Below are 19568 nucleotides of genomic sequence, written 5' to 3'. Positions count from 1 at the left end.
GCTTCATGCGACACCCCCTGTGACCCGATGTGACATCATAAAACTTTACGTGCGTAACTAAACAAGACCTAAACTAATCTCAACTCTCACCTGTCGCCGCGAGACGCTGGGGGTGCATCGTCGCGGCAGCATTGCCATGCTCGGCTGCCGTGCTGAATGCCTGATCCCGATTCGTGTCTCGGCCGGCAGGACCGCAGGAACGTGGCTCCCATGACCGCGCGCGCAGGCGATCCGACCGTCACCCTGAGCGAGAGCTCCGCTTCAGCTCGCCTCGATCGGGAGCATGGACGTGCTACTACGTACGTCGCGCTCCTGTGCCCGCACAGTCGCCCGTTGTTGTTGGGTCAGTAAGTCAAGGCCGGCCACGCGCAGTCGCGCACTGTGTGTCCGCCGCGGCCGTGCCACCGCTGTCGTGTGCCGCCCTGCCCTCCTCCCCGCCAGCGCCGGCAGCGGTGCGCACTGTGCCGGGCCAGAGCGTACCCGGGCCTCGGTGTCGGGCAGAAAGCCAGAAACGGAGCTGGCGAGCTGCTGAGTCGACGGTCGAGTCGTGGCGAGCCGGGCGGAGCACGCAAGCAACTACAGCGCCGGTACAGTACACTACAACCCTGTGCGGCATAAGTGAAGTGGGCGCGAGCACGCGTCGCGCTGGATCCGACGGATTTGACTTGTCGGGAAGCCGACGCGTCTCCGTCTTCGTCTTCCGTGTGCGCTCGTCGTGGCGTCCACCACTCGCAAGCGGCAAGCCCGCGCGCGTTTTAATGCGGCGCGTCCGTTCGATCAAATCGATCGTCTCGTACCGGGGCCTTTGACTTGCGGCATCCGCACGCTTGCGCGGGTACGTACGTATACGTCACGTACCCTCTACGGCTGGGTGGCGTTGAGATCACCGGCCAGGTTTTAATTCCTGTGCGTACCGGCAGGGGACGGGAAACCACAGAGACGAGCGCATTTGAATGCTCGGATGGAGCGGAGCTTTGGGCATGCACGTTCAGCTTGGCTTTCCTGCCCTGTAGCGTCCCCTCTACTTTTGCCTTTATGTTTTCGAGCGCCTTTTTCTTTATTTTTCTCGTCTGATAAACGATGTACTACTAAAATCTTTGCTTCGGTCACGGTCTCGCCTCGGTCATGGTCGTACTCGTACCGGATCCACTTGATTAAAAAAGAGAGGCTCCTCCAACCTGGCGCTGCTGCACGTGTGGTGTCTGGCCATCTTTTCTCTCCTCGGCGTTTCAAAGGGCAAGGCTCTTCTTGGGCTCTACCGTCTTCCCGGTTCCGTCAGACTAAGGCTCAGTTTAGTTTGCCAAAAATTTTGCAAAATTTTTTACATTCCTCGTCACATCGAATCTTTGGACGCATGCATGAAACATTAAATATAAATAAAAAATAAAACTAATTACATAGTTTAGATGAAATCCACGAGACGAATCTTTTAAGTCTAATTAGACTATGATTGGACACTATTTGCTAAATAACAACGAAAACGCTACAGTAGCCATTTTGCAAAATTTTTTGCATCTAAACTGGACCTAACCATTGAAAGCGAGATACGGCGAATCCACAGCAGCCAGGCCTGGCAAATTCTGCTTGACGCTCCTACAGGGGGGTGGGGATTTGTTGTTAAATCGCTCAGCATTTCTCAGTGATTTATTGCCCCCGTAGTAACAAGTCAGTACTGGTAGTAGTACGTCTAATTGAAGGGCAAAATAGCCTTTGTTTAGTTTGGGAAATTTGGATTTTGGGCTACTGTAGCACCTTCGTTTTTATTTAGCAAATAGTGTCCAAACATTGACTAATTAGGCTTAAAACGTTCGGCTCGCAATTTCCCACCAAACTGTGCAATTAGTTTTTCTTTTCGTCTATATTTAATGCTCCATGCACGGGCCGCAAACATTCAATGTGACAAGTACTGTAGCAACTTTTTGGATTTTGAGCTCCAACTAAACAAGGGCAAAGACGATTTGGCGCCGGGTTGAGAGGATTTGGTGCCGGGTTGAGAGGATTTGGCGCGAAGGGGAAATCGTCGCGGGAGAGAGCGCGCTCGGGGAAAATCGCGGCAGGAGGGAGAAAGCAGGCGAGGCGCACGGGATCGAGAAAGAAGAAAAGGGGCCCACAAACAACCTCCGTAATCGACGAGTTCGGCGCTTGATCGGCTCTGCGGCATCGTTTCTCACGCTGGCGCTCGGCGCAAGCTGTGACGCCAAGCTCGTTCTCTCTCCTCTTTTCTCTTTCATCCACCTAGGATTTTGCTGAGCTGTCTTGATTGTAAGCCAAGCTGACATGGCTTATTGTACCTGCTCTTAGGTTTAGGTCCTGTGCATCCGTGCCTCCGCAGCCAGCAAGCACTAGGCAAGTGCCGCAGGTGAACAGTCCAGCCAGCGTTCTTCAGCCTCAGCTGAGACGTGAGTAAGGCCTTATTTACTTCCTTCTAAAAAATTTACACCATATCACATTGAATGTTTGACACATACATGATTTATTAAATATAGACTAAAAAATAACTAATTACACAGATTACGACTACTTTACGAGACGAATCTTCTAAGTCTAATTAGTCCCTGATTTGATAATAAATTGTTGCTAGGACATATGCTGATGTGTTAATTAGGCTTAATAAATTCGTCTCGCGGTTTACTGACGGATTCTGTAATTCGTTTTCTTATCAGTGTCCAAACGCTTCATGCGACACCCCCTGTGACCCGATGTGACATCATAAAACTTTACGTGCGTAACTAAACAAGACCTAAACTAATCTCAACTCTCACCTGTCGCCGCGAGACGCTGGGGGTGCATCGTCGCGGCAGCATTGCCATGCTCGGCTGCCGTGCTGAATGCCTGATCCCGATTCGTGTCTCGGCCGGCAGGACCGCAGGAACGTGGCTCCCATGACCGCGCGCGCAGGCGATCCGACCGTCACCCTGAGCGAGAGCTCCGCTTCAGCTCGCCTCGATCGGGAGCATGGACGTGCTACTACGTACGTCGCGCTCCTGTGCCCGCACAGTCGCCCGTTGTTTTTGGGTCAGTAAGTCAAGGCCGGCCACGCGCAGTCGCGCACTGTGTGTCCGCCGCGGCCGTGCCATCGCTGTCGTGTGCCGCCCTGCCCTCCTCCCCGCCAGCGCCGGCAGCGGTGCGCACTGTGCCGGGCCAGAGCGTACCCGGGCCTCGGTGTCGGGCAGAAAGCCAGAAACGGAGCTGGCGAGCTGCTGAGTCGACGGTCGAGTCGTGGCGAGCCGGGCGGAGCACGCAAGCAACTACAGCGGCCGGTACAGTACACTACAACCCTGTGCGGCATAATAAGTGAAGTGGGTGCGAGCACGCGTCGCGCTGGATCCGACGGATTTGACTTGTCGGGAAGCCGACGCGTCTCCGTCTTCGTCTTCCGTGTGCGCTCGTCGTGGCGTCCACCACTCGCAAGCGGCAACCCCGCGCGCGTTTTAATGCGGCGCGTCCGTTCGATCAAATCGATCGTCTCGTACCGGGGCCTTTGACTTGCGGCATCCGCACGCTTGCGCGCGTACGTACGTATACGTCACGTACCCTCTACGGCTGGGTGGCGTTGAGATCACCGGCCAGGTTTTAAATTCCTGTGCGTACCGGCAGGGGACGGGAAACCACAGAGACGAGCGCATTTGAATGCTCGGATGGAGCGGAGCTTTGGTCATGCACGTTCAGCTTGGCTTTCCTGCCCTGTAGCGTCCCCTCTACTTTTGCCTTTATGTTTTCGGGCGCCTTTTTCTTTATTTTTTCTCGTCTGATAAACGATGTACTACTAAAATCTTTGCTTCGGTCACGGTCTCGCCTCGGTCATGGTCGTACTCGTACCGGATCCACTTGATTAAAAAAGAGAGGCTCCTCCAACCTGGCGCTGCTGCACGTGTGGTGTCTGGCCATCTTTTCTCTCCTCGGCGTTTCAAAGGGCAAGGCTCTTCTTGGGCTCTACCGTCTTCCCGGTTCCGTCAGACTAAGGCTCAGTTTAGTTTGCCAAAAATTTTGCAAAATTTTTTACATTCCTCGTCACATCGAATCTTTGGACGCATGCATGAAACATTAATATAAATAAAAAATAAAACTAATTACATAGTTTAGATGAAATCCACGAGACGAATCTTTTAAGTCTAATTAGACTATGATTGGACACTATTTGCTAAATAACAACGAAAACGCTACAGTAGCCATTTTGCAAAATTTTTTGCATCTAAACTGGACCTAACCATTGAAAGCGAGATACGGCGAATCCACAGCAGCCAGGCCTGGCAAATTCTGCTTGACGCTCCTACAGGGGGGGGGATTTGGTTGTTTCGCTCAGCATTTCTCAGTGATTTATTGCCCCCGTAGTAACAAGTCAGTACTGGTAGTAGTACGTCTAATTGAAGGGCAAAATAGCCTTTGTTTAGTTTGGGAAATTTGGATTTTGGGCTACTGTAGCACCTTCGTTTTTATTTAGCAAATAGTGTCCAAACATTAGCCAACAGACTGAGCACGCGCCGTCCGATGTAAGCGTAGCGTACCAAACGTGGTGGTCGCGGACCACGAGGGCGTTCAGCCGTGCATCTGCCAATGCGGTCACGGTGACCGGTGAAATCCGCCAGTGCACACACGTGCTGCCCGCGTGCCGAGAGGACTACGCTGCGCGCGCCACGCCGTCGTACACAGTACGCACGCTCTTCTGATCGTCTCGTCTCGCCCGCCTGCGCCTTCACCTTCACCTTCACCCGCTCTTCCAGAAAAAAAAAAGAACTGGATCCAGAAAAGGGTAAAAACGCGATACCCGTTTCTTCGGAACGGAACCATGGAAGCAGAGGTCACATCAGGGTAAAGAAGGCCACCACGCAAATATACGGGCCGACATTTTCTGCAAGATTCTACTACTACTGCATGTGGTACGCCTACATCTTGTGCTCCGTGGCTTTTCTTGGCCTTTGCTTCTGGCATACGGAGTAGACCAATTTCCCGTTTCTGTCTGTAGCACAAATTTTGTGTTATTAGAGAAAAAAAGAATATGAGAGAAAAGCAAACAAAAAAAAAACGGTGGGAGGACAGGGGGTGTGCATGGAGGCCCACCCCACACGCGAAGTGTCAGTGAGTGTGCAAGGAAGGGGCTGGTCCCCACATTTCCATCCAATCCCCCCTCACTCCTCACCTCTGCCCTCGAACACACAAAAGAAAAAAAAAATCCAACACAAATAATACTCCCATCTGGATATTCTTTCTCTCTCTTGCTCCCCCCTCTCTCTCTCTCTCTCCTTCTCCAGTCCACCCATAGCTTGGACTAGAGATCTCAAATTCTCCACAACAGTTTCCCACTCCCCGTCTTCCCTTCTTCTCCCCCATCAGATCTTCCCCATATCTCTGTGCTGCATCACTCGCCGCAATCCACTCCCAATCCAAAACCCAAAAGCTCTCCGCTCCGCCTCCCTGTTCGCTCGTCCGCCATTTGACTCTCCCCTAGCTAGCTGCTGTTGCGGAGCAACCCGCAATTCCAAGAAAAGCAATCTGGTCAAGAAAGAGTGGAAGAAAGGAGGATGGTGATGATGGTCACCCTATGATTCGCCCCATCATTCCGTCGCCTCCGAGGCCTGCGCGCTGCTAAAAGGGCCTCGCCGTCCGTCGTGGTGGTGGTGGTGTGCGTGGGCGGGGACTCAGTCGCTGCGCCGCCACAATGCCGCAGTACCAGGAGCTGCCCTACGGCGGGCAGGTGCTCGACATCGACACGGCGCTCAAGGATGGCATCCTCGGGGGCGCGCTGGAGCCCGTGGATGCGGCGGCAGGGGACGCCGGGAAGCAGCCTCTGGAGCTGCGCAAGATGATGGACGAGCTGGACGCGGCCGGGGACGGCGGCGGCGACGAGGTGGTGCCGGCGGTCTTCATCTGCCCGATCTCGCTCGACCCCATGGTGGATCCGGTGACGCTCTGCACGGGGCAGACGTACGAGCGGGCCAACATCTCGCGGTGGCTCGCCCTGGGCCACCGGACCTGCCCGACCACGATGCAGGAGCTCTGGGACGACGCGCTCACCCCCAACGCCACTCTCCGACAGCTCATCGCCGCTTGGTTCTCCCGCCGGTACACGCGGTTCAAGAAGCGCTCCGCGGACTTCCACGGCCGCGCCGCCGACCTTGTCCACAGCCTCCGGGGCACGGCGGTGCCCAGGCGGCAGCCACTCAAGGGCCAGGCCCGCGTCGCGGCGCTGCGGGAGCTGCGCACCCTCGCCACCACGCACCAATCCGTCACCAAGGCCGTCGCCGAGGCCGGCGGCGTGGCCCTGTTGACGTCGCTGCTCGGCCCCTTCACGTCCCACGCCGTGGGGACCGAGGCGGTCGCCATTCTTGTCAGCGGGGTGCCGCTTGACGCTGACGCCAAGGCCGCGCTCATGCAGCCGGCGAAGGTGTCGCTCGTGGTCGACATGCTCAACGAGGGCGCGGCGGACACCAAGATCAACTGTGTCCGCCTCATCCGCATCCTCATGGATGAGAGGGGTTTCCGGCCGGAGACGGTGGCGAGCCTGAGCCTCTTGGTTGGTGTCATGCGCCTCATCCGGGACAAGCGGCATCCAGAAGGTGTGGTGGCTGGGCTCGAGCTGCTGAATTCGATCTGTGCGGTGCACAGGCCAGCGAGGAGTATGATTGTTAGCATTGGTGCAGTGCCGCAGCTGGTGGAATTGTTGCCGGAGCTAGCAACAGAGTGTGTCGAGCCGGCCTTGGACATCTTGGATGCCCTGTCTGCGGTTCCAGAGGGGAGGATGTCTCTTAAGGATTGTCCGCGGACGATACCCAATGCTGTCCGCTTGCTGATGAGAGTTTCAGAGGCTTGCACGCGACGGGCGCTGTCGATGCTGTGGACGGTGTGTCGGATGGCTCCTGAAGAGTGTGCTCCTGCTGCCGTGGAGGCTGGGTTGGCTGCGAAGCTTCTTCTTGTCATCCAAAGTGGTTGTGCACCGGAGCTGAAGCAGAAAGCGTCGGAGCTACTCAAGCTGTGCCGCCTCAACTACACTGACACCCTCTTCATCTCCAAGTGCAAACTCACAAGGACAATTCAGTGAGGAGATGCAAATGATGCTGCTCTGATGTCATTTGATTCGATGATGCGTGGTTTGTCGATTGACCTTGCTGAGTTCATAGTTCCAAGGAAATGGAATTGCCAAATTGACGAATGGTAATGAGCATGTATAGATAAACTTGCAGATTTAGCTCTACCATCTAATCTGAAGAGATTAGGGTGGTTGAGCAGATGGCGAGACTGGTGGTTACCATAACAATTTGCGGGGAGACAAGAAGCAATGCAGCATAGTTACTGGCAAGTTAGATGGCAAGCAGGCGGGTGTACATGCAAATTGATGTGAATTTGATCAGCTCAATAAACACCTGAGGCTGGGTGGTAAGTACAGCCAGTTTTGCCATTAGGAGTAGCTAGCATTAAGCAAAACCAGCAAATTAGATTTTTGGCAATGTGGGTATGTCAGGGCTGTAGATGTTGTTCCTGTCCTTGTAACTACACAGTACTGTTGCTTCTACACTGGAATATACATTGCCATTGCTTGGGGAAAATTTTGAATTGTCCATCTTGATCGTCTACTGTCTAGTCAAATTGGGGAAATGTGCTCTTTCCCTGTAGCGCATTCTAAAAAGCTCGATGCTGCGTTACTACTGCAAAGGTTGGGGCTCTACTGCTTGAGCCAGTGTTATCATTTCTCAATGTTGTTAGCTCCTGGAGTTGCAGCATCTGATTTAATTTAGCAATTATCTGATTGTGTGGGACTTCTGTTTTAGTAAGTAATACCGCCATAAAACTGCATGCCGAGCCCTCTTGTAAGATAGCATCACAGTCCTATTTCTTGCTGGTGTATCGTTAGGTTTTTAAATTCTTGCCAACTGATGAACTGAGGCCCTGTTTGGATCTTAGGATTTTCAAAGGAAAAGCACAGGAATCAAGATTCCTCTATTTTATGTACTGTTCATGTGTTTTGGAACACAGGATTTGAGCAATCCTTTCCTATGGAAAGTTTCCTTCACCCATGCATTTTGAAGGAAAGAAACATCCGGTCTAGGCCATTGGAAATTTTCATGATGCGCATCTACCTAAGCTACCGAACACTATTGCCATGCATCAGTGAGAAAAGAACAAGACACAAGAGGCGAGGAAACATTTTTTATCTATTCACGTCGCTTGTGTTCTCGCCATGCACCAACTCCAGAACTTTGATCTACGATCTACGCTTCAGTGCTCCATTCTTGAGCTAATGACCTACCAAACCTAATCTCAAGCTACCAAGTTTAGCAAAACAAACACATCATTAGTCCAAATATAATGAGATTCTTCTACTACCTCGTTCCTGCATTCCAAACACTCATTCATGTAATTTTTCTGTGTTTTTTCATTCTTCTGTTTTACCACCGCATTCTTTTCCTATTCCTATATTTCCTACCATTTCTATATTTTTTATTGCTCTGTTTCAAACGGCTCCCGAAGTTAGGGTCAGTTTAAGATGTCACGCTGAAATTTGTACTGTTGCATCTCTTGTTTCCTTGCTGTGGATGCAGGATCCATGTCCCTGGTACCCGCATTCTACCTGCATCCTGGGAAAGCTGGTCTTATATATCACATCAGGCGATCCACCATCAAGATGTCTGTATTTTAGTCCCTGCTTTGCTTTTTCCACTCCCTAGGGTGTTGGGTTCCAGGGACTAAAGTTTAGTTCGAATCACATCGAACGTTCGGATGTTAATTAGGAGGACTAAATATGAGTTAATTAAAAAACTAATTACACAGGAGTAGACTAATTTACGAGATGAATCTATTAAACCTAATTAAGCCATCATTAACATATATTTACTGTAGCACAACATTATCAAAACGAAGATTTTTAAGTCTAATTAGACTATAATTAAATAATAATACTGATTTTTAACCTCAATCTAAAGAAGGCCCAGTAGGACCGTCCATGATTGATCGGAACGCTGCTGTCTCGCCGCTGGCGCAGCTGTAGGCGGGGCTAGCTAGATAGCTTAGCTGGTGGTGATGGCTAGCAGTAGCAGTAGCGCCACCGGCGTACAGTAGCCCTAGCTCTGAATGGTGACGGTCACTTTGACCTGGGAGCGAATGAAACGAACGAAGCAGCCGTCGCCGTCCCGTCGTGCTTTCCGAAATCCACGACGCGACGTCTCCGTGTCCGACGCGAGCGCACACGCCACACCCCCCGCGCGCCCGTACACGCTGTCCCTTTCCTCGCGCACACGCCACCAGCTAGGAGGACGTGCGCGCGGGTGAAAGAGTGAAGAGAGGCCAGCCTCGCCGCCTTGGGCGCGGGCCGTGGCCGGCCGGCCAACCATGTGGCGGGGGCAGCTTTGCGGGGTTGGGAGGTGTCGGATTCATAAACTCGATCTTTTATGGACTGGTTTTTCAACAAAGACTCGGTCTGACAGATAATATTGCGAACGACACGCAAGCTCTTGGACCGGACCAAACACCTGAACGACAGGCCAGAAGGACAAACCAATCTCCGGCCGGAAGGCCTGGCCGAGGAGGAACGGAGCCCGCTTTCGACTCTGGTCCACCTCTCCAACCGGAAGGCCTCATGAAAGAAGAACAACGCTCGCTTCCGGACACCGGCCCACCTCCGGACGGCCTCTCCGATCGGAAGGGCTCGTCAAAACACCACTTCCAACTCCGACCCGCTTCTCCGACCGGAAATGCGCCGAAACCTTAGTTACAACTCATCTCCGACTGGCGCAATCAGAGCCGACTGGGACCGACCGATCGGGGACGCCCGCTCGATAAGGACCAGGGAACGAACGGAGAAAGTAAGACAGGGCGCTCAAGTCAACCGTAATACCGGGGACCGTACCCTATACACCTGCAGGACAGTACCCTACGACCTCCCTGGCAAGACAGAACCAAAAGCAGTGTTGTAGGCGCCAACATTTCTCCTACAATGTTGTGGGCGCCGTCAACTCCCATACCAGACAAATACGGTCAGGCTCTCCCCACGTGCCTCTGAGGCATCAATAGTGTTGTGGACGCCAGCATTTATCGTACCAGGCGAACATTGGTAAAACCCCTTGCATGCCATTGGGTATCAACAGTGTGGCAGGACCGACGTCTGCCATACCTGAAGAAGACACCACCTCCCACGTGCATCTGACATTAAATAGTATTATGGGACGCCTATCATCATCTTGTACCCGCCGGCGTGGACAGTAAGACTTAGCAGAATACATACTCTCTCCCTCTCACTTGTAAGGCCATCCTCTTCATCTATAAAAAGGGATAAGCTCTCTTCCAACAAGATAGATCGATCAGTTCACTTACATTGATTCACCCTCTATAACTTTAGACACTATAAAGTTATATCTAGCACACGCTCGAACACTTAGCACATAGCGGAGCTCCCGTCACTCTCGGCCCTTCAGACCAGAGTTCGACCGGACCTCTTGTACCCCTATCTTTCTCCCTACCGTTTATAACACCACAACAAACTTCGAGCACCTGGGCTAAGGAATAAAGTCACCGACCTGACTCAAACTGGACGTAGGGCACTGTTGCCTAAAACAGTATAAACCCTGTGTCATTGAGTGCTAGGCCAACTCCGATCACAACGTACACCAAAACTACAAATATTTACGTGTTGGTCACTTTCTACAGCGACAGTTGGCGCCAGTCCATGGGGAAGACGTTGTACGTTCAACACTTTTAGTCATCTGGATGGCCCACTTTTCCGCCACCTTCACCATGGCGGGCTCAAGCGATACGACTCACTTCGGCTCACTAGAGTTTCTCGTGCTCCCACCTGTTGGGATGTGGGTTCTATCCGTCTTCGAGCCATCCCTAGGCCTTCCTCTTCGGAAGCCTAGACTACGTCACCGACCGACTCAGCGTACTACACCTCTGCGAGGAGGCACTTGTTCCTGGCGCCCGTCGAAGGGGCGCCCTCCCTCGGCTTTGGGACACACTGATGGCTTCAACGATGAGGCGTCTGCACTTCATTCCGAGCAAACTCTCTGTTCAAACCCCGCTATGAGTAATGTACATACTGTTATTTACTCACTATTTGCTATCTTCCATCGATTATTCGGAGGGACCCCGTTGTCCCTACCGCGACCGCCATGCGATCGGTTCCCCCTATGGCCTCGCGTCCCCCGTGGATGCGTACGCCCGAGGGCTTCGAAGGATGCCGGTGCCGCCCCCTTTCACGTCCAAATTCGTGGGGATAGTGAGTTATGCTTCCACCTGTTTCCTCGACCTCATGGACAACGATGTTGAGAGTGATGGCTCCAGCATTGGTGACGTGGCACCTAGCCACCATCCGTCCCGGGAGTGCACCATGACGGATGCTCCAGGACGGCCACCAGTGGTAGCGGAGTCCTTGTAGACTCACACCCCTCCGGACCCTCGTACGGGGACCCTTGCGCTCACACAGGAGCACGGTGAAGAGCTATGACAACGGTGGCAGAACTAGCCGCCGACGCGCTCGGCACACCACACTACGCCCCGTGCGCATAAACCGGCGAGCGACGCCCGAGGTCACGCCCGCTAGGTCCAACGCAACATCATGGACGGGGGGGGGACGATCCCCCACAATTCGCTCGGACTGACCAGAACATCACCGCAACGGCAATGCTTCGCCATGGCCTTCTCGAGCCAAACGACCCCTAGGAATAGGCGATCCACCGGAACCTCCGGGCACTGGTGGAAAGTGCCGTCGTTCAATAGGCGGAGAGCTCCGCATCATGACACCGACTCATGACCTCTCTCCCCACTAGGGGAGTAGGGATGCACCAGACGAATTGCTCCACCTGCTCACCGCTACAGCCGCTGAGCGCGGCATAGGAGGCCGCATCTGAGCCCCGGCTTGACCTGGCACCCGCTCCACACCGACCGCCGGTACGTGAGTGGCTCGGACCGAACCAAGATGCTCGCAGCGTCATCAGCAACCGGTGTCAGTCCTGGCATGATGATGGCGTCCATCAAGCTGTAGTGATTGCAAGCGACACAGACCTCGGCCGGACCATCGCGAGAAGTGGTGAAACGCACCCTAGGCGTGGTCGCCGGCCGGACACCTGGAGTCCCAACCCTGATGGTCTAGGACCACGGGCCTTTGCCCAACACATCCAAAGAGCGCCGCTCCCGTGACGCTTCAACGGAGGTCGAGGCAATGGCAAGGCCAAGCGCGAGGATCAGGATGAGGGCCCCTCCACGTAGAGGGGTAAAAAGAACAAAGAAGATCGTCGCCGACCGACCAAGTCCATGTTGGTCGCCATGACTGATCACACGGACAAGCAGCCCTAGCAGGACCTTCCAGACCAATCCAATGAGCTCATGGAGAGCCCGTGCACCAACCATGCCTACCCCGTTAAACACCTCTACAAGGACTGCGAGCTCCTCAAGCGCCTTCTGCGATAGGCCGGTGGGCCGAAGGAAGGAAAAGGCAAAGAAGCAGCGGCCAAGAAAGGGGGCGTAGCGGGCAAGGATCCGGACAACTGAAGCTCCCTATACGGCGACCGAGGTGATCTGATCGGATGCCTACCGACTGAAGACGACAACGGTAATGTTCTCACCAACACTTGGAATAGCGAACAACTACGTTGTTTCTTCCTCTAAAATTCAGTCTTACCATTTTTTACTTAACGTTCGCTCCTATAAAGCACTCTGACCCGAACACTTTTGGCCCGGGTCGCTCGGGGGCTCCACGGGGATGCAATGTCACCCCTCTTTTTACTTTTATATGATAAATGCATTTTTTCTAGAACGAAAAGGCAGTTCATTCCTTTAATTACCTTACGTAACTATGCTTAAAATATTCTGACCGATCGCACTCTACCTCTACCTACGGTTACGAGCACTTAGCCTCGTGGGCCATGCCCGGGCTCTTAAGGTCGCAGCCTACTGGTGTGAACGGGCAGGTGCGAAAAAGAAGAGAATAAAAAACAAAGTTATGCTAGGGTAAAAATAAGGAACGGACGGAACAAGCTTCCCTGAACGAAGTAGTTCCTTCACAAAAATAAAGTTACTATATTCATAAATACACAAAAATGCTTTATACAGGGGGCTCCCCCACAATATTATCTTCTACATTTGCTAAAGTATTTCTACTCTAAAACTTCTACTATGGCTCCGTGGCGGCATCGACTACCGGCTCGACTGACGAGGGAAGGGGCTGCTCGTCCTCTGACTAGGCAACATTTGGCTCGGTTGGAGGTAGGGCGATGTCCACTTCTGACCTAGGCTCTACGCCATCCACAGGCTGGGCGACGTCCTCCTGACGCACGCTTCCGGCCATGTCCGCACGGCGGGCATCCATCACCCACTGCGCAGAGACTTGCATGACCAACAACTTTGCATGTGGCAGCAAGCTCTCTCCAAACGACTGGATATCCTCTATGCTACAGCCGTCGGCATACCAGCTGCAGATGGTGGCGAAGTCCAGGTCCGGGTGGTATGTTGCCACTGAAGTCAACACCACCGATGACCCATAGAATAGCCCGTCGGTGAAGAGGGTCCGAACCTCATCCGAAACCTCTACCAACCGGATGGTAGGCGCACTGGTACTTGGCGCCGACCCGAAGACCTCTGAGGCGATGAGTTGGGCAACATTGCATATCTAGTCAAGTTCCCCCTCAAGAGCACATCACTCTTCAAGGGACTTGGCCAGCGCCTCTGCATTCTGCCCAAACATCACTTTGGCTGTCTCCAGGTCCTGCTCCAACGACTCCACATTTCCACCCTGCTCTGGAAAAAAGACGATAGGCTTAGAATCAAGCTAAAGGAAGAAACCAACACGACGAAAGCAGGAAAAGGTACTTACCGATGTAGGTGTTCTCAAGGTTGGAGAGTCCCTCCACCTGCCGGGTCACCTGCTCGTGTAGTTGGGCGTTCGCCTCCTCCGTCCCCATCACCGGCCTCGAAGCACGAGCACTTCCTGATCAGCCTCCGACCAGGCCTTTCGCTCTGACTCCAGGGCCTTCCGCTCCATATCTAGGGTCTCTAGGGCTCTTTGGAGTGCTGCGTCGGTATCCACCAGGGACTTCTGTAGCGTCACCTTGGTCTCCGCCTAGCGGGCCTTCGCTACCTCAAGCCCCCGCTTGGCTGTAGTCGCCTATTCTGCCACAAGCACTCCCCCCGCTCGCACCTCAGTCACCTCTGCCGCTTAGTCCTAGGACTCGTGGTGGGTGGACTCAAGCTGACGCTCGAGCTCGGCCATCCGAGCATGCTCCATCCGGAGGAAACAGGACTTGCGGCACGGCATCTCCTCCAGACCTTGCAAAAACGAGAAGCAAGCATGCTGAGGCAACCGACGAAACACCAAGGGGTCAAGGATATGCATGGGAAACTCACCATCACGGCGCGGCGCAGGTCGACCTTGACCAACCACTAGACGGACTCAACCTATTCCTGGGCCTCCTCAAGCTTCACTGACAGCTTAGCGAGATCGGACTCCATGGCGAGTCCTCTCCCCCAAGGATGTCCCAGAGCTAACACTCCTACGAATCCCAAAGGACGAACCGAACCTTCGTCAGGTCCTCAGGATAGGGCCGCTTTAGGTCGGTCTCCTCTAGCCTGCTGGAGTGCCCTGCCCTCGACCGGACCACTGCTAGCTCCTACGATGGCACTGGTAGCTCCACCACATCATCTGCTTCATCGTTGGAGGGGATCTCCAACACCTCATCTTCATGGGCCACCGGTAGATGTTCCATTTCTAGCATGACCACATCTCTTGACACCTTCGGCTCCGACCGGGAGGATGAGCCATGCAGCCCTTCGCCCGGCGAGGCTGGGAGCCCGGTCTCCCTCTCCTCTTCCACCGTAGCTAGTGGAGGAGGGGCCACAAGGGTCACCTCTAACACGGCCTCCGCCATCACAACTAGGATCGCCGCCAACACCGCCGCCACTGCCACCGCCGCCATCGTACTGGTGACCAACCCAAGGGGCACCGTGTTCGGGTGAGAAGGACTCGCCACCACTGCCCTACTCTCCCCACCGCTCACCACGATGCGCTGTAAGGTGGGCCTCCAATCCTCCCGCACAGGAGTTGGGCGATGCTCAGCCCCATCAGCATCCAGCTGCTGTCAAAAAAGTACAGGTCAGTCATACTAAAAAAAACTCAACGAGATCGAAAAAAGAAAAAAAAGAAAGGCATACCGGGATGTAAGCGGTATGACTCTGAAGCCCCGACCCGACGTCAACGGGCCCATCGGGCGAGGACCGCTCCCGGGCCACGACCCATGCCCCCTCACTTCAACCAGGGGGGTAGTCATCCCAACCAGCTCCCGCTCAGCCCACGAGTCACCATGGCTTTTGGCTCGGGGCACACCGACCGGGGTGGCTGGCGAGGCATCCTCTTGTTGTAGGTCGCACACTGGCACCGACCCCGATGATGCGCGGGTTCAAGCCCGCTCCTTCGACCACCTAGCCTGTCCCGCTACGCCCACGGCAGGCGGGGATGAGGCCGGTGACACCACAGAAGGGCACGGTGACCGCGTTCGCTTCGCCTCCCATTCGCCGATGGCGCCCGCACTCGAAGCACGCTTCCTCGGTGTGGGAACATCGCCGCGCCTCTCTGCCTCCTGCTCACCGTCAGCGTGCACGGCCATAGGATCACAACGCTTTACCAAGGTCACGATGACGTCCCGGCTTTCCTCCTCAGAGGAGGAAAACATGTCATTCGCCCCCTTTGTGGGGTCCTTCAACTCGAGCTCTAACTCAACATCGCTCCTATTTTCCATGGCCCACACACGCCGGGTGATCTCCTTCTCCTTCTCATGCTTCCGCCGAGCCTCCTTGGCTTTCTTCTTCTTCCTAGCATCCGACGCCTCCTTCTAGGTAGCTTGCCACGCAGAGCCCTATGGCCCCTTTGAAAGATGCGGGCGGGACTTGTAAACTCTAAGTCCCTACGAGATAGGCGACTCAAAATAAAAAAATAGGAGCACAGAGGGAAAAAGAGCCCGGAGTAAAAGAGAGGAGAGCATACCAGTTTGGACACCACCGCGGAGTTGAGGGGTCCGGGCTTTCCATCAAGGGTCTCCCTAGGCCTCACCTACAGCACCCGGTCAAGGCGACTCCAGACCTCGTCGTTCGGCAGCTCCTCTGGCGACACACGGTCAGGGTCCGTAGGGCTACTATACTTTCACATTGGCTGCGTTCTCTCCGCTAGCGGGGCAACCCAACTATGGAAGAGGGTATTGAATACCCACACCCCATCAAGGCCACGCCGCATGAGCTTCTGGAGCTCCACCTCGATAATCTCCACCTTATGCTTCTGCTGACTAGCGGGGCCCTACAACCAGCTCTCTAGCTTCTCCGGCCTCCTATCGGTGAAAGGGGGGAACGGTGCCTCCACCGGGTTTCTGATGTAGAACTATTCCCCATGCCACCCCTGGTTGGAGTCATAGGGGATGTACACGGGGTACGAGCCCCCCATGCTCGGTTTCTTCTGCAGCGCGAAACCCCCCACCGACGCAATCATGAGCAACTTTCCCTCCGATAAAGCTCACCCAGAGAACATCCATCGGAAAAAGTCTACGTGCGGCTCCATCCCAAGGAAGGCCTCGCACACGGTGATGGATCCGGCGATATGCAGCACCCTAGTCGGATTGAGGTGCTGCAGCTGTAGGCCCCACTCATTAAGGAGCCCGCGTAGGAACCAGTGCACGGGGTATCCAAACCCACGCTCATGAAAGGTGAGGAAGGAAACAACATTGTCGGTTCGAGGTTGCAGGAAATCCTCTTTTCCGGGAGCCCTCTAGTGTGCCACCTCCTTCGGCGGCAAAAACCCCTTCTCGACAAAGGCCTCCAGCACCGACTCCCTCACAATGGATGACCTCTAGCCTGACATCTTACTCTAGGTTCACGAATGGATCTGTGAGTTTTCTCCTCTCCCTCGCTCTCACCTTTTTCCCTCCTAGGAACCGCCGCGGCACTCAGATGCTCTTGGCGAGAAGGAAAAAAGAGAAGAGACGGTAAATGAGTAATAGGCGAAGGAACGGGGCGAAAGCCCTCTCCCTTCTCCTACTTAAAGAAAGAAGCACAGTAGTTGGGAAAGGCGCGGATATCGGGGTAATGCGAAACGACGGGGGTGAAAAACTCTCTCTCTTCCCCCATCCAATGCGGTTGGGATATGATGGGACACGCCCTGACCGATGGGACGCACCCTGCCCCGATGGAATGGTGCCTGGTCAGACAGGACATGGCCTGGGTATGGCCCACTACTACCGCACGACCGAGTGTGAGAAATAAAGCGCCACCACGCGCGTGTGGCTCTCCGCCTTCCCAGGCGAGACTTGGAAAAACCCAAACAACGGGATCTCCGCCAGGAGAGACCATCGGGCTCCTAAGTCAATCGAACGGCTTAGGAAAATGCCAAGAGATAGGTAAGGAGCAGAGGGACGCCCCATGTAGGCCATGCTGACTCCGTCATGAACGACGAGCAGGGATCCCGGTCAGACATTTCTGATTGGAGCTCCTCAAAAACCCCGTCACTCAAGTCATCAAGGTAATATTACCAACCCCCACACTTTCTTTATAATCATTCATACATCCATACACGCATTCATTCCATACACCCGCACCCTCGGACGATTCTACCCCGAATCACCCGGAGGCTTGGGGGCTAAAGCATTACGTATGCAGTTAAATGTATCATAACGCTCCATGTTGCGTCACAAAGCGGCAGTTGCCTCATTCAACATGAGCAACGACCGATCGGGGTTTGAAAGCCGGCCCACGAAGGGCTAGAGGCTGCCTCATGTCAAACAAAGCCAGGGGAGAAAACGCAGATGAGCCCTGAGCGGCCCTCGTCCAGTCTGCCTTGAAGCGGACAGGGTCATCTCAACCTTCTCGTTCGATCCTAAACTTCACCAAACCCACAGAATCTCCATCGAGTGGAGGCCAGCGGGCCACCTGGGTCGGTCTCCGGATCGACCTAGGCATTTGCCAGGTTGTAGATTAAGGAGCAGTGGAATATGACAATAGGGCTATGTTGATCCCATCACAAACGACGGACCCGGATTTCACTCGATCATACCCGTTAGCGAGCTCACCGAGCACGTCACTCGAGCCCGAGCGATCGAGGCAAGCGACGTTAGCTCAGCCCCTCCAGTTGTGAGAAACCAAGGACGGGGTAACGCACAAAACTCAAACCGACCCCTGCCAAAGGCCAACAGGGTTTAGGGGCTCAAGACACAAAAAATGCCTTGGCTGCACCTAGGGTCCACAACTCCGACTCGCCCAAATTCCTCAGCGCGACCCGACATCTAGATCCACGAGTTCGTTTCGATCCCTCGGCTGCGCCCGACCCTAGGATCCACGAGCTCCGTCTCGCCCGATCCCTAAAAACAACTACCTCAGCTATGCATGACACCTTGGTTGACGACTCCATCTCGACTAAAATGCACTGCACACTCGCCCGCTGATAAAAAAACCAAGCGATTCGACCCGAATCGCCTGAGGGCTCGGGGGCTACACCCGCGGGTGCGCTCGCGCGCACCCGCCGACAAAACAAAACTTTCCCCGCTAGCAACGCGAAACCCCCCCTAGATGATTCTACCCGAATCGCCCTTGGGATACACCCGTGGGTGCGCTCGCACGCACCCGCTGTCAAGACAAAAATCCACCAGACGATTCTACCCGAATCGCCCGGGGGCTTGGGGGCTCCTGTCGGGTTGATAAACCCGGGATCCCTCATGGACCGACTTGCCGACAAAGGCTCGACCCTGGTATACAACGTTGCGAACGACGCGCAAACTCTTAGGCCGGCCCAAACACCTAAACGACGGGCCAGAAGGACAAACCAATCTCCAGCCGGAAGGCCTGGTCGAGGAGGAACGGAGCCCTCTTCCGACTCTGGTCCGCCTCTCCGACCGGAAGGCATCACGAAGAAAGAACAGCGCTCGCTTCTGACACCGGCCCACCTCTTGACGACCTCTCCGATCGGAAGGCCTCGCCAAAACACCACTTCCGACTCCGACCCGCTTCTCCGACCGGGAATGCGCCGAAACCCTACTTACAGCTCCTCTCCGACTGACGCAATCAGAGCCGACTGGGACTGACCGACCGGGGACGCCCGCTCGGTAAGGACCAGGGAAAGAACTGAGAAAGTAAGGCAAAGCGCTCAAGTCAACCGTAATACCGAGGACCGTACCCTGTACACCTGCAGGATAGTACCCTGCGACCTCCCTGACATGACAGAACCAAAGCAATGTTGTAGACGCCGACATTTCCCTACTGTGTTGTGGGCGTCATCAACTTCCATACGAGACAAATACAGTCAGGCTCCCCCACGTGCCTCTGAGGCATCAACAGTGTTGTGGGCGCCGACATTTACCGTACCAGGTAAATATGGTAAAACCCCTTACATGCATCTGGTTATCAACAGTGTGGCAGGTACCGACGTCTGCCATACCTGAAGAAGACAACGCCACCTCCCACGTGCATCTGACATTAAACAGTATTATGGGCGCCTAACATAATCTTGTACCCACCGGCATGGACAGCAAGACTTAGTAGAATACGTACTCTCTCCCTCTCACTTGTAAGACTATCCCCTTCATCTATAAAATGGGATGAGCTCTCTTCCAACAAGA

General features: G+C 54.4%; 1 protein-coding gene across 1 annotated transcript; it reads left to right on the top strand.

Annotated features, from left to right (window-relative positions):
• The first annotated feature begins 5318 nt into the window (after nucleotides 1-5318).
• On the top strand, nucleotides 5319-7541 carry LOC136503456 (U-box domain-containing protein 75). The gene has a single exon (XM_066498532.1). It carries the CDS (start codon nucleotides 5657-5659, stop codon nucleotides 7034-7036), a length of 1380 nt encoding a protein of 459 aa, XP_066354629.1. The 5' UTR covers nucleotides 5319-5656; the 3' UTR covers nucleotides 7037-7541.
• The last annotated feature ends 12027 nt before the right edge of the window (nucleotides 7542-19568 follow it).

Source organism: Miscanthus floridulus, chromosome 1 (assembly GCF_019320115.1).
Source record: "Miscanthus floridulus cultivar M001 chromosome 1, ASM1932011v1, whole genome shotgun sequence".
NCBI lineage: Eukaryota > Viridiplantae > Streptophyta > Magnoliopsida > Poales > Poaceae > Miscanthus > Miscanthus floridulus.
The sequence above is the reverse complement of the archived record's forward strand: the minus strand, read 5'-3'. Positions and strand labels throughout refer to the sequence as shown.

Bases quoted from the DNA above. Each gene is read 5' to 3' on its own strand.
- LOC136503456 (XM_066498532.1), top strand. From the start codon at position 5,657: ATGCCGCAGTACCAGGAGCTGCCCTACGGCGGGCAGGTGCTCGACATC.